Genomic DNA, 16,074 nt, shown 5'->3' with positions numbered 1-16,074 from the left:
ATGTGGTTATTATGTAGGTAAGATACTATAAGGATAAGATCGTGTGAGCCATTGATTAATACTTTAATAGAATATCACAGGTCCTTGTAAATTTTTCTTGCCATGTCATATTTCCCTCTTAAGACTCTTAAGGAATTTAGCTCAGAAACCAGCAATTAAATTGCCTTGGTAAACTTGGATTTGGCATAGCAAGTTGATATCTTTCAACATGGTTTTTAAGAAAAACAGTGCAGAAGGCAAATGGTTTAAAGATAGACGGAAAAGTTGTACAAAATTACACAGAAACAGCAAACAATTATTGGGATCATAATAAGTAATCACCCGCGATTTCAAATCCTAAAACAGATCATGATTATTCAGGCTGTAGCCTCGGCTTCATCGGTGCTTAGAGCTGCCCCATTCGGGGTATCTTCTGATTTGAGCTGAGAGGATACATCGTCGATAGCAGAGTTGAGCTGCGCAATTTTCTCGGCCAGTACCTTTCTGGTTTTCTGCAATAACAGTACACCGTATTGTATATAAGTACATCAACAAAACAAAACAATAAAAATGCAAAAGAGATCAAATATGATTCATTCATGTGAAGATACAGTGATTACTACAACTTGCCTCCAAAGCCTTTTCCTCATCATATATGAACTTAGGCAATTTTCTCATGAGATCCTTTTTGTCTGCTCCAGCTATCGCCTTGCTGATCTGATATAATTCACAAAAGTAACGTTAAGCATTGACGAATCATAATCAAGGAGCGCAAGGAGAGTTATATTAATGAAACAAAGCTCTAAGAGCGATCAACTAAGATCATGTGAAACATAATATCAACCTGTGGTGCATATACACATCCGAGGGCACCGACTATGAGTCCACCCAAAATAAACCCTCCAACAAATAGGCCTGTGCTACCTGAACTGTCATCATCTCTGCAAGATTTGAGGCTATTAGACATTGCAAATGGTCTGTGTAAAGTGTAAACATGAGTTGCTAATCAAGTAATCAAAGCGTAAAGTTTTTTAAAGTGTAAACATGAGTTGCTAATCAAGTAATCAAAGCGTAAAGTTTCTTAACGATACAAATCTATACAAATCTATCAATTGCTTTGTGCAGAAAACATTAAGGAGGAACACAAACCGGACCTTATGATTCACTAACTATGGACATCTCAAACAATACCAAGAGACTGGGATATCTCATGATAATCTTTCACCAAAGCCCAAAAATAAAACAAACAAGAATAGAACCAACTCTTTACCTGTATGCTGATTGAATGGTTAAGATCCTTTTGCTTTTAAGAGCAGAAAAATGCAGTTTGTTGGAGCGATTTAGTCCAAAAGAAACATTAACACAATGGGCGCTTGGCTTCAGAGATAGGCCTAGCATGAAAATTTAATGAAAACGAACAAAGATCAGTGAATCGAGAGAGAGAGAGAGACAGTACTTGCGGTTACGGCAAAATCATAGACTAATATGTACTGAACCAGAAGATATCAACCAGATTCGACTCTTTCATAGAAAAGGAAACACAAAGAATGATAAATATGCGACCTATGCCAACGAGCAAGACAAGTAGAGGCTGAAGAAAGTGATTGAGAAACAAAGGTTCCTACATTTTTAAACTTTTCCAAAAAAATGCTCATCTCAGCCAAAACCTCTTCAAATTATAAATTTGTATAATTTCCAGACGATTTACGTACAGTGACACTGAAAATCACCGCAAGCAAAAGATGAAACGCAGCATTTCACAACCGAGAAGATATATCCTCCAAGCCAATTTGAGGATTGATTTTGGATTTTGGGGAAAAAAATGGAAATCACAGTAGAAAATGCACTCTGGATCCCCAATACAACTTTTAAAGGATCTTTCAATACAATCAAGTTCGATACAATACCAATAAATTAGAATCGTAACATAATCAAATCGCACCAGCTCAAAAGGATATGAGAATGAAGAGAGAGAGAGTAAGTCGCACGAAGATTTACTACAAACGAATCGAGTGAAAATGATTACCAGAAGAAGGATGGAGTTGTTGAGCATTCTTGGGAAGAGAGAGAGAGGACGAAAGAGCCGCCATCGATGGAAGACGAGAGAAACTGAGATCCTGAGAGCAGTTGGGGAGCTTGGAGGACGTTCGATGATATCTAAGTTTTGATTCAGTGGTAATAATAAATTAAAATAAAATATGATAATATAGAAAAATGAGCGAATTTTTTTTTTTTCTCTTTCATTCAAGGCTAATGAGATTTATGAGAGCTCAGGCCTGATCGTTAGGCATTTGCTAGCGACTGCAAGTCTACTACAATGCGCGGCTACGATTCGATGTTATTTATGTAATTATGTATGTGATTAGTAAATGACCAAGTGCGACTTGTTACTGAACTATTTGATTTACTATTATTGCTACAATATACCTTTTTGAATGGAGCAAATGTAAGAAAAAAAATCGCATTTCTAACCTTTTGCTGGTATTATATTTGCATTAAATTTTGATGGTATTATATTCGCATTTTAAACTTTCAAACTAATTATAATTACACATAAATTCTCCAAATTAGCTGAAATTGCATTACAAAAAAAAAAAAATACTAGAACTGTTTAATGTAAGAAAGTGATGACATCACATGTCTGTATTTTTATTTTTTAAATAAAAATAGTTTTAGTTTTCACTATGATTTTATTTATATATTTTAATTTATAAAATATTGTATTTATATTTTAAATTTAGATCTTAAATGTCTATAAATGCGTGTGTTGTAAAACTTATGAGTCGATTAACCGAGATTGAAACTTGCACTACAAATCCGTTTGATAAGAATAAAATTAAGACAAAATATGTTTTTTGGGTGAGTTTGATGTGTCACGAAATACAGTAAGCAAGCAAGTAAAAATGCAATAAGGAATCAAGAAACAAAGTGTTGGGCATAAAGGTATTTGCAGGGGTTTTATATTGATATAGGCTAGATAATTCATTGATTAAAAAATCGATTCTCAGTTTGAAGCAGTAGCTAATAATTAATCTATAAAAATATAATTACTCTACTTGGAGAGGTAGCTCATTGTATGTAGCATCAGTTTCTCTAGTCTTGTACTCTAGTTTTCTGAGGCGAATTTCAATTTCTTGGAGCTTGTCGTTGGTTCTTTCTTTATACTAGGGCCTAGGGGCATAGTCGCTGGTTTTCTTAATTTTGTGCTTTGAATCGCAAATCTAACCTCATTTTTGAATAATATCGTACTTCTGCTTCGTTTGTTATTCCAAAATTTGTTGCTTCCACTCATTGTATGTCGCGGCATCTTCAAGAGGTTGTCTTCCAAGTAGACGTGTTCAACTTGTTCATCCAACTTCCTAGAGAGATAGATAGATAGGTGGTTGGCTTATTCATCCATCTTCGAAACAATTTCGTTGTTTCTTTGTGGGATTTTTCCAGTTGATTTGGGAAGGCAAAAGCTCTGGTTCAGTTTAGCTGTTTAGAATATGTAATTGACAGTAGAAGCGGATAATGGCAGTGGTTCTTTCCAGCTTCAATCATCATTATGATTATTCTTTTGGTGATGGTGGTTTCTAAATAAATGATAAAGTTTTCAAAAAATAATTTTTATTATATTGTACTTCATGTTTTTCCTTTTTTTTTATTTTGTAATTTTATTATAAAAACATAATTATATTTTAAAAATTGATAACCCGCATGCTACCTTACCTGATTCTGACATTCGACTTGAAAGAAAAAGAAAAGGATAAGGAGCCTCATCATCTTTTCCCTAAGTGACAGAAAGAAAGAATTTTTTGCTACACAACTCTTTGAATTTGCTGCAAAGACAGATCATCCCTCTCGAAAACGAAGATTTGAAGTGGTCTTATCCGTATTATTAGTTTCTATTTTTTCACTTAGTTTACGTTTTCCATTTAGTAATTTTCGTTTAGAAAAACATTTTTCATTTTTTCTTTTTTAAAGTAAATAATTAAAAATAAAAAATTTATATTTTAACATTAACACATGTCAGAATCTAAATTAACGATAACTGTATTTTTATCTATTTTCATTAATATTTTCTTATGTAAATTCAAGTGTTTTATTTAGTTTAAAGTGTTTTTATTACCTATATTTATAGTTTAAAATCTCTTGTCAGATTACTTAAGGAACATTGCAAAATGGAAAAAAACCATATTTTTAGCTCAATATCAAATCATCAGAAGTTTAATCTCAAATGAAGACCTTCTCACCATCTGATCCAACTTAAATTTGGAGACATTCAATAGGAGTCAGCTGACTTTCCATTTTACTTTCATTGATGACAATCCAACGATTCAATTAAAAAATACATGAAGACTAAGATGTCATGTCAATTATCCTAACTTGCATCCGAGCCGTAGCAAACACAGGCCTGGCCGTGCCTCTGAGCTTGCAACCGCAGTGGATTATCATTTTGCCGGTCCTGGAGACCATTCTGCATTATTTAAAAGAAAACCCTAAGGACGACCTAGAAAACTTGAAGACCTATAAATATGTGTTTTAGAAAACCTAATTTCATTAGTTTTTTCTTTTGTGGCACCATATATTTTAACACAAAATTTTTGTTTCTTAGTTTTTAGGTTTGGGAGATAGAGATCTTTCTTTTGAACCCTCTCTATTCTTGTCATCTATCTATTCAGTTTATGCAATCTTTTTTTTTTTAATGTTTTTGCTTTCTTTAATTAAGTCTGAGTAGTTTAGTTGTTGAGTTTAAGGGATCCATCAAAAGGGACTCCATGTTTGATTAAGGTTGTTGTTATCTTAGCCATATTCTAGATCTCATCTCTTCTAAACTTATTCATATTACATGGAGTTAAAGTCATAAACTAACAACTGATCCTAGGATGATTAAGCTATGAGACTGTTGTATTATTCGTCTAGACATAGCTTCAAGAGAACAAATTTACTATAGGAGATCAAAACTACCTAAGTATCGCGAGAAAAAAAAACATGTATGTTATTGCATGATCTCTCTCGCAGCCAGAGATGAAAGCTACTAGTCGAGTTTGAGTGATTAGTTGGTTAGTTACATGACAACAAGCTGATCATGTTTATGTGTTTTATAGTTCCACGTAGATTACTTGAAACTGATTTTAAGAGCTTACAACCCTAATATGAATCGAACATCCCCTAAGATATCCTTGTCAGCCCAACATTCTTTTTAATTTCTAGCCCAGATTGATTGTCTATATTGTTTTTCCCTTTCTCAATTCTACTTTTCCTTTGACACCAACCCTATTAAAACCCTTTGGCATCTTTGAACTCGTTACTAATCTCAGTTTGAAATTTGTGCAGAAAAGACAAATATTCCTGCGGATCGATACCCTAAGTACTATATCGCATTGTTGTGAACTTGCAGACATGGTTTACAGATTTAAAACTTCACTTGCGACCTCTAACCCTAGGAGCATCATCTACGTGGATGGACCATGTGGATACATGTGGCATCTCTGGCATTTTTTGTAGGTACGGCCCCATTCGGCCAAATTAGGTTTTGTTATGGGCTTACTGCCTAAATGACGTACACCAAGCCTTAGATCCAATGGATCCAAGAGATCCGACACGAAAGGCCATCTCTTCTTGGTTTTTTCGTACCTGACAATGTAAGCCACATTGTTAGAGATTAAAAGGTCAGAAACTGAGTAGTCAGGAGGAAGAGAGGTTACCCTCCCTTATGTCCCAAGAAAAGCTCAGTGATCTGGAGAAGTCGGGATCTAAGGAAATGTAATTGATAAACACCGTATTTTGACCACTTTTATGGATCGTTTTGAAATACTTTTCTTATGTTTTTTATTGCAATTATTTTTATTATGTTTTTCTTGTATTTGTAGTTTCAAGACTCTTTTCAGGAAACTTAGGTAAAAGCTTAACAAAATGGATAGAAGACCAGATTTTCAGCTCAGAGTCAAACCATCAGAATTTCACCCTCAAATGAAGACCTTCTCACTGTCTAATCCAGCTCAAATTTGGAGATCTTGAAGATGAAACAAACATATTTCCAGCACACTTGACATCAAGACAATCCAACGGTTCAATCAAAAGTTACGCGAAGAGAAAGATGTCCCGTCAACCAGTCGGCAAGCAATCCTGACTGCGGCCAGCACCCAGTTTACACCGGTCCCGTTCATCCTAACCGCAGAGATTGGTCTGTTCGGCCTTGAAGCCCATTTCCAAGCCCAAATCAATTCCTTCATTTGGAGAGACCCTAAGTAACGTCCAGAAATGTCTTGAGCATTATAAATACATGTTTTATGAACTCTAAGTCGTATCTTATGTATGCTTTTTATGTTTAAGAATTCCTTTTAAGTTTTTAGAGTTTTGTTAGGTTTAGGGAGATAGAGAACTATCTCTTAAACCCTTTTTGTTTCTTTTTCCATATCGATTTCAATACAGCTTTTCAATACAATGTTTTTGCTTTCTTTAATCATGTATGAGTAGTTTTATTGTTGGTTTTGAGGGAATTTCAATGGGGGCATACATGTTCGATGAGGATTCCATTAGTTATTGAAGCCAAATCCTAGAACTTTTTATTCTAAACTTATTTTTAATACATGAGAGTAGCGTCATGAACTATAATCTGATTTAGGTTCGCAGTTTTGTGAAAGTTTTCATTAGGAGCCAGATCTAGTTTGAGAAGAGAAATTCTACCATATATAGGAGTGGAAACCTACCTATGGTGAGCTGTGAATGTTGATGAGTCTTAAGCAAGATAACATCTTTTCCGTTCTGGGGCCAGAGTGGAAACCTACTCGTAAATGTTGCGAGAGATAGTTGGTTATGACCACTACGGTGGCGTAGTCATACGTTCGTGACTCGAGTTTTAAAAGTTTTAGCTAAGATCTTTTAAATTACTTTTTAGCAATGGTTTGAATCGTTTATCCCCAGAGATAATTTCCCTGAAAATCCAGCGTTTCGTCTTTATAAGTTTTCACCGATTTCATACAAGTTTTAGTCATTAGGTTATTTTTTTTTTATTCCAGCCGATTTTCATTCAAGATTAGATTAGGTCTTCTTTAGTTTTTCCAGTTTTCTTAAGTATTTTTCTTTTTCCCGTTTAGTTAGAATTTACGTTTCAGTGACAACCCAAAAACCCCTTTTAAATTCGACCAGTTCTAGACTTCCTTACTTTATATTTCTTTCAAAGGCTTTTGCAGGAAAAGATCCTCCTTTCCTGTGGATTTGATCCCTAAGTACTACAATCGATCAGTTGTGCTCTTGTGGCTTATTGATTCTTATTAGGATAAAACTTGACATCCCACACACACCACATCAGTAATCCACATCGGTACCCGAAGGAAAAAATCAACCAGCAATACAATCGCGACAGCTCGATCCTATTATGAAAGGATCCCAGCCAGGTATGAATATCCTTTAGATGAGAACATTATTCAAATTTCCTTTCATTTGAAAATTGGAATATGTGCAGCACCCATACCCCTGGAAACCTAAGAGATCAGCATTTAATGCGTTATGCTTACACGTTTCAAGTGATAATGACCACTCGTGAAATGCAGAGAAAGACAACAGTAGAAAAGGTTATAACACACCTGAACGCCAAACCCAAGCTGGACACTGAGAGCGAAAGGGACACACCAAGAACCGGTCATAGCAGACAAAATATGACAAGAAAAATTGGTGGAAGCATCAGACACGTGACATAATCCTCAAAGATTCTCTTCCCAACTTAGTTGGACCCATAACCGACCCACCAACCCGAAAATCCAGGATCCGATCCGGTATACTAACGTATGTCCGGTAAAATTCTATAAATATTCAACCATTTCCAACGAGAAAAGGGTTCAATCTTTTTTGGCTTCCTTGGCTCCATGAGATCTCTCTCTAGATATTCGTGACTTAAAGGATCAAGTCTCTCTCACTCTTTACTAATTTTCCAGTATTCCAGCTACATCATTCATTCCTTTTCTACGGTGGTTCTTAAACCGTAGAGTCTTTCCACCAACAAATTCTTTACTTCTTATCTCTTGCACTTCAAAGAGCCCACCAACAAAAGGTTTGTGTAGACTCATCTCTCTCCTAAGAGCTCACAGTTCAAATCTTTTCATCTCTTTTTCCGATCTTCTTTCTTCTCTTCGATTTACCATTCTATGGTAATCTTTAACTCTCTTTTCTGACTTGGGTTTCAGAGAGCCATCGGAAAACACTCTTCCATTGTGTTTTCTGGGCTTTCACGTTCTTTATTAATTTTGTAGAAGATTTTCCCCTAAGAAGATTGAACATGCCCTTAACAACATTTATAAATATGTTTTATAAACCTTTATAAATTGAGTGTTGATAATAAACATTTATAAAAGTAATATTTGTGATAATAGACATCAACAATTGTATTTTTGAAAAAATAAAATTATAAAAATAATAGTTTTGAAATTACCTCAAAAGAGAATTGAGAATTTGAAAAAAAAAAAATTGGAGTTCACAAAAACACGGATAACAATGAATTTTGCGATAGAATAGGCGATCTTGGCGATTCCCCTTTCTTGACGGTTCCTTCTCTTTCTTTGGGAAAATTTTGCCAGTCGCTGGCGTTTTTCTCTATTCAATTACGGGTGTGTTTCTTCTTATATATGTAATTTAATCATCTTCTCCTTCTAGAAAAGATTCCATTGGCCGATGTGGGATGTTTACTTTCTCTCCATGATCCAGCGTTTATCTCCGGCATGAGCGTTGGGTCCTGCTGATAAAACAAATTTTAGGGATAGTTTACAAATGCGATTTGGGGCAACATCCAATATCTGCATCTCAAAATTTCTTTTGTGTATCATGTGCAAGACGTTCACTCCACGGAGGCAGAAACTACTTGCGATATTTAACCACTTTTCTTTGTTAGATTTGGTTTCCAACGACTTATATGTTCTCATCCTCATACCTCATAGTTTTGCTTTGGAATAACTACCATGGAAACTACCATGAAAGAGACGAGAGTTCAGAGATGCTGATTGGCAAACTTGGGATTTAAGTTTTAGATTTTTTTCCGATGGTTTTGCAACGTTGGGTATAACATTTTTGTAGGAACATCATCCCCAAAAATTATTTTTGATCATCTTTGCATTTTCTTCTTCTTTCTCTTATTTATTTTTTGCTTTTCTTATTCCTTATCTTTTCATTTCTACTTCTTCTTTCTCTTCTAATTTGTCTTCTTCTTCGTTTTCTCCTTTTTTGTTTAATTCTTCTTCATATTATTTATCTTTCAGTTTTTACTTCTTCATAGTTTTCTTATTCTATTCCATTGTGTTTGATCAATTCTTCCCTTGATTTTTTTCTTATTTTTTTTTCCTGGGGTTTACTCGTATTCTTCTTCCTTATCCCATTTCAATGTATTTTTTTCTTTCACTTTGAATTTTTCTTCTTCCTATTTTCCATCGAATTCATTTTTCTCTTCTTCTTCTTATTCATCTTTCAGAGTTTCTTCTTCCTCGTTTTTTTTATTTTTCTTCTTCATCGTCTTTGACTTCTAATTCTACTTCTTCTTCTTTGACTTCCTCTTCTTCCTCTTACATATCTTTCAATCTGTTTATTCCTCATCCTTTTCTTCATCATCATCTATATCTCCCCGACTTTCTATTTTGATTTTTCTTCATCTTTTCTTTGATTATCAGTCTTCATTGTATTCGTCTTCAGAGGGATTATTGTTCCGATTCATATATTCTCTTATCTCCATATTCTGATTTGTTTACTTGCACGAATAATGGTTTCATCTCTCTCTCTGTCTCTCTCTCCCTCCCTCTCCCCCTCTTTCTGTATCTCCTTCACTCCCCCTCTCTCTCCATCGCTCTCTCTCTCCCCCTCTCTTTGTATCTCCCTCTCTCTCCATCTCTCTCTCTCTCTCCATCCCTCCCTCTCTATATATTCATAACTTGGATCTCCTTAAGTTTTCCCTTATTTTTTTCTTCTTCTCTTTAAATTAATGATAAATTCTGCAATATAGTTTTAGCCTTATCTCCTCAACTTCTCCTTCTCTCTTTTGTTCTCTTCATTACCTTCAAGCTTCGTTATCTCTTTTTTCCACTTTTTCATATCAATCACACAATTCTTTGCCACCCAACTATCTTTCCTCATTTCATCCATTGTTTTCTTTAGCTTCCGTGTTTTCCTCACGCATTTCAGTCAGTGGTTCAGACCCGTTTTAGTATTGTCGAATTAAATGTATGAATGTTCAATTCATGTTGGCTCATGTTCAAGTACACCAGTGAACTTCAGAAACACATAACAATCTGAATTGAGTTTTTTTGAACATAGAAACCTATTCGAGATTTCATCTCATTCTTCAACTCTTCTTCGAAGATTCAACATAAGATTTATCTTATAAGATTTGGGTTTTAGAGCAGCAATCAAAGGATGGACTGTTTTAGAATAAATTTAATTCAAAAACTAAATTTTTAAAGCAACAGAGTTATACGACACAAAAATTATTTTTTACACATCAAAACATATGAGAAATGCAACGTGTGAGTATGTTTATTCTTCAATTCACAAGAATTTCAGTTATCTATGTTTCTTAGATTCTGGTGTCAGAAAATCATCAATTTATTCGGTACTCCGATGAAGCTTGAAACACTAAAAATGTAGTTCCAGAAAGCTGAACAAATTACAAGGATGATGAAAATTACGATCTGAATATTTCTCTAGCAAAAATTCTTCTTCCTTTGTATTGGTGACTCTCCTTCCTTCAGCTGGTTTTATCTCTCATCAGGGGTTAAAAAATTTTGATGAGTTTATTAACAAACGAATTTTATCTAGAATTACAAAGCAAAACAAAGAACACAAATATAATATCTCGATGACCAATTGCATAGAGAGTAAAACAGGAATTAAAAAATAAGATAGATGTGATGCATAGTAATATAGAACAATTAAAAAAGTATAGATATTTGACCGGTTAGCATAAAAGAATCCCGATCGGAATAAAACGATTAAAAGGTTAGCATGGAAGAACAACCAACTAAACAAACGATATAATTTAAATCAGATCGGGATATACAAAAGATGTATTCGTGAAAAAATAGGTGGACGAGTTTTGTATAAATTGCTAGACCTTAGAAGATGGTTGTTGTATGTAAAAATATATGTAGTTGATACGAGTATATAAAATAGAATAAATGCTTTAAAGTTTAAGGTTTCGACGTCGGTGCTCCATTACCAGAATGGTGGCTCTGACTGAAAACAAAATCACTGGCTCATGAACAAACTCGATGGCCCATTAAAACACGTAAAAATAATGACCGACCTATCAAAATAAATTCAAACACCACACAATATTTTTTCATTAATGCTACGTAAAACAATCTCTGTAGAGAAGACACCTAAGATTTTTGATCTTGCAAATAATAGTATTGATATTGATGTTTTTTTGGTCAAAGATATAGATGTAAAAAAAAAAGCATACCTTGACACGTCAGCAGGCGATTTTGGCGACACAAAAGGCGATTCTAGGTTTAGCAGCTTCCACCCCAAGCAAGGGCTTGAGGAGCATGGCGGCGCAGGGTGAGGTGGTTCCACCGTCACCGGAGAAGGAGGAGGCAACGGCGGTGATGGAGGAATTGGTTTCTGATGGAGATTCAGGGTTGGGTGTGCAGATGGAGGTGATGGATTTGGCTACGAAAGAGATTAATGAATCCCTGGGTGTTGTTCGGGATTCAGTGCAGCAGCAATTATCGGATGAATCAGCGCCTATCCCCGCTGACACAAATCCTGTGATCGAAAAGGTTAAGGGCAACGCTCAGGTGGTTAACTCGCAGAGTACAACGTGGTCTGATCGGGTTAAAAGCAGAGAAGTGTTGCAGAAATATGATCTCGAAGAAAAAGAGATTGATGGTGTTAAGGTTTTTCGAGTTCCAGCGGATCTTCTGGACGAGGCTCCCCTGTGGGAAGATTGTGTACTGGGAAAGTTCCTGAAGACTGCTCCGCACGTTGGATCGATTCACATGATTGTGAATAAAATCTGGCCTCTTGGTGATAAGAGTATAAGGTTGATGTTTTTGTCGTCAGTGAGACAACAGTGAATGTGGAAAATAAAAGATGTCCCCATAATCGTCTCTAAATGGAGTCCGATCGCAGAGGAAGCCCAACCAGTGATGAAATCCATACCATTATGGGTCATTCTCAAGAACGTACCTCGTAAGATGTACAATTGGAAGAGGTTAAGCTTCTTGGCTAGTACTGTTGGAACGCCAAAGCAGCTGCACCCTGATACTGTGTGGGTAAAACAATTTGATGTTGCTCGGATATCAGTCGATGTTGATTTGACGAAACCCTTGCCAACATCACATTGTTTTTGAAATTAAAGGAGTACCTGTAGAAGTTGTGTACGACTTCCCTTGGCTACCACCGCTTTGTACGTTATGTGGAGGGTGGGGACATGTAGGATCTGAATGCAAGGCACATCCATGTCAGGTTAAGATTCTTAAACAGACAGATACGCCGACGGCTAATAAAGCCAAGGAGGTTGTCCTAGAAGCAAGAAAACAGTCTGAAAAACTGGTGGAGAAATATGCAGTTGTACACGTTGAGAAAGTAATGGGCTTTCTGTTGTCTTCTGTCTCGAAGAATGGGAAGGGGAAGTCTCAACCGGGTCCTTCGGACTCAGTAAGGCGATCTCTCTCACTTGTGATATGTCTATATTTTGCATCATTTAGGCTGCATTTTAGAGTCCTCATCATGTGTTTTTCCATGTAAATTGAGTCTTTAGGCATCAAAATAGGATTTAGGGTTTGCATTAGGTCGCAAAGAGTTTTGCATATTTTGAAGTCTTTATCAGGTGCTTTGGAGGCCATTTGGAGCTCAAGAAGAGGAACAGGAAAGAAAACGGTGAAGAAAATGGTCAAAAATGGTGAAAACCGCTTGGAGAAATTTCTCGGCCAAAACTCGTACCGGCTGGACTGGAACCTCGGTCAAAATCCTTACCGAACGGTCATTATCAGCTAAAATCGAGTATCGGGTGAAAATTCCCTCGGGTGAAGTTTTAGGCCGAGGCGAGAAGAATTTTACGACCAAAAAGCTTACCGCGGTATACAGCCCTCGGACATTTTCCTTACCGCGGGAAGCAATTCTCGGTTAAAACTTATCCTTACCCGCGCGTTTCAAAGATCAGCAATCCGGGGAACCTTCCAGTCCGAATCAGTTGGCGGGATCTTCATAAAAGTTGGAGATAATCGAGCAAAGATCCCAGAACAGTTGGAATCATCCAATTCGGACCGGCGGTTTGGAAGATACCGTCTCCGGAGTTCACATCGGTCTAAAAGCTGTATTTTCCGGTGATGCCGATGCGGTGAAAAGATGAGAAATCCAGGAAGCCTTCCACTTCCCAAGCTCCGATAGTTTCTTCACCAAAGTTCGAGCTTAATGAGTCACCTTGACTATGGAACTGGTCTCAAAGCAATTGGAGTCGTGTGCTGAAAGTTAATTCTTCCGGAAGGCAAGTTGGTCGATATGAGCCTAAATGAGTTGCGATACGCGCTAAGTATTTTCTCAAGCCTCGACATCGTTACCTCGATAATGCTCAAGTCAAGGCTCATTTCTTGAGAATATTTTGGGCTAGACCTCGTGCTGACACCCCGGCATGTTAGGATCAAGGCATGCACACGTAAGAAATGAAGCTGGAAACGACTAAGTGTTGAACGTGCACCTCGGTGTAATGGCCTCGACGTTGCATGCCGGACTCTGTCCTCCTGAGCCCCTCGACTACCAAGCCCCGCAACATTTCATGGCGAGGTCCCTTGTCACAACTCCAGAATCAAGAACAAGACGGCTCAAGAACACACACGTGAAGTTGGATCAAAGACTAGGGTTCATGCATGTTCTTGACGTGTTCTTCACGAGATCTCCATCTCGATCTTTGCTCACGTGCACCCCTCGACATCAAGGCCTCGGCTTCACTCTCCGACACACCGTGGCTCTCACCCATCAACCCAAGAAGGCGGCTCAGTACCCGGTTTGTTCCAGGCTGACCCGCGACACTTTCCCTTTTGCTATAAATACATTTTAGGACCAAAAACCTAAGGAACTTGTCTCTTATCATCTTTTAGCCTTAAGAACTTGCCTCTTTTGTGAAACTTGATTAATCTAATCCGATATCTCGTTTTTGCATCAGAATCTTGTTCTTTCTTTATTTCTTTTATCATCCAGCATTAAACTCCTCATCATGACTAGCTACACGTCTTGCAAAGGACTTAGTGAGCTCGTTATGATCAGTGAGTAGTCGTTTAAGCGGCTTTAGATAGGTAGATTAGGGTGCTTTCATGATAGATTAGTGGATTTAGGGGTCTAGTCTTGCATGTTTCATTCCTTAACCGACGAGATCTCTAAGCTGGATCCAAGCACATCACTTGAGGTTCAGATCTAAGACATATCTCGCAACAAAAGTGTTTGTAGAAATGTCTGAACCACTCGGTTAAGGGTTTAAGAGTCTTTCATCGCGAGAGTGATAGTTTGTTCTCTTAAATGACATATTGAACTGAATCTTATTGCTGACTGATTCATGCTTCTCAAAAGGGATTTTGGTATGAAAGAGGATCAGTTTAGATGTTTAATGCTTTCATGAGAAGATTAACATACTCTGAGTTCAAGTTAAATGAAACCGCTTGATAAATCTGATTCATTAACCCACTAGTTTAGCTTGGAAGCACCCGAGTCAAGTATCCTGTCTAAAGCTTCTATCTTTATCATATATTATCATCATCCGAATCACTTGCTTATCACTTGCATCTTTACTTAGTTTAAATCTTATCTTTTGCTTCATTTTCATGCTTATTTACTTGTTAAATAGTTTAGCTAAAACCTTTACTCTTTCATCTTGACTTAAGATCACAAGTAATATAGACTAGTGTCTCCCTCACAAGTTTGGATTGATAACCCCTTGTACTACAAGACAGGGGATTGATAACCTCTACAAAGAGTCTTGTAAACTCTTAGTTATCAGTTGGCGCCGTTGCCTACTTGTGGGAGCATTAGTCTCTTATTTGTTCTTAAGATCAAGACTTTACTTTCTTTTGTTTTATTAACTCTTTTGAAAGTTCTTGCTTTGATTTCAGGTGCATGAAAACCAGGTCTCGCAGCACAGAATCGCCTTTACCCTACGACAATAACATCAACAGGATTGAGAGGCGAGCTCGCGAGAGAGAATGGCACTTTGAAAGGCTTGGAATGGCAGAACAGCAAAGGATAGAGCAGCAGGCTCAAGACGCCGAGCACCAGGCTCAGGCTAATCAGGCGCAGGCAGGAAGAAATGAACAACAAGCCTATGTTAACCAACAACAGGCTCAAAGAAACGAAAGGCTTGCTCAGCAAAATCAACAACAAGCGAATAGAAATGAGCAACAAGCCCATCATGTTCATCCGCCACCGCCACCAGCTCAGAGACAACCTCCTCCGGTCTTTGTTGGGGAAAACGACCGGGCTAATGCACACCAATATAGAGCCGAGATTCAAGCACCGCCGGTGCAAAACAACAACTTTGAAGTTAAAGCTTCCCTGCTCAATATGGTGCAGAACACCAAGTTTCACGGTTTACCCGGAGAAGACCCTCTTGAGCATCTAGATCAGTTTGATCGGGTTTGCAACTTAACAAAGATTAATGGCGTGTCAGAGGATAGCTTCAAGCTACGCCTATTCCCATTCAGCCTCGGTGATAAAGCTCACCAGTGGGAAAAGAACCTTTCGAGGGGTTCTATACAAACATGGGAGCAGTGTAAACTGGCGTTCTTATCAAAGTTCTTCTCCACATCACGCACGGCCAAGCTCAGGAATCAAATCTCAAGTTTCACGCAGCACAACAACGAAAGCTTTAGTGAAGCTTGGGAACGGTTTCGGAGCTATACAAACCAATGCCCACACCACGGCTTCTCAGAGGCATCCCTCTTGAGTACTTTATACCGAGGTGCACTCCCCAAGATCAGAAACCAACTCGATACAGCTTCAAATGGAAATTTTCTTGGGACAGAGATCAATGCGGCAATGGAACTAGTGGAGAACCTCGCTATGTCTAATGACACATATGGAGAAGATTTTGACAGGGCAAACCGTTCAGAGGGATCTAGTGATGAACAACGCATGAAGAAA

At 37.3% G+C, this 16,074-nt stretch overlaps 1 protein-coding gene and 1 non-coding gene across 2 annotated transcripts; both read right to left on the bottom strand.

The window, feature by feature from the left end:
* Positions 1-160: 160 nt before the first annotated feature.
* LOC18012059 lies at positions 161-2,208 on the bottom strand. The gene is made up of 5 exons (XM_006395935.2): positions 2,006-2,208; positions 1,250-1,370; positions 824-920; positions 610-696; positions 161-491 (listed from the first exon to the last, which is right to left on the bottom strand). Exons 1-5 carry the CDS (start codon positions 2,067-2,069, stop codon positions 357-359), a joined length of 504 nt encoding a protein of 167 aa, XP_006395997.1. The 5' UTR covers positions 2,070-2,208; the 3' UTR covers positions 161-356.
* Positions 2,209-15,750: 13,542 nt separating this feature from the next.
* On the bottom strand, positions 15,751-15,857 carry LOC112083749. The gene has a single exon (XR_002897878.1). It is a non-coding gene; the product is annotated as a small nucleolar RNA R71 (small nucleolar RNA).
* Positions 15,858-16,074: the final 217 nt, after the last annotated feature.

This window comes from Eutrema salsugineum, unplaced genomic scaffold, assembly GCF_000478725.1.
Source record: "Eutrema salsugineum unplaced genomic scaffold, Eutsalg1_0 scaffold_6, whole genome shotgun sequence".
Taxonomy (NCBI): domain Eukaryota; kingdom Viridiplantae; phylum Streptophyta; class Magnoliopsida; order Brassicales; family Brassicaceae; genus Eutrema; species Eutrema salsugineum.
Note: the sequence above shows the minus strand (reverse complement) of the source record. Positions and strands in the feature narration are given on the sequence as shown.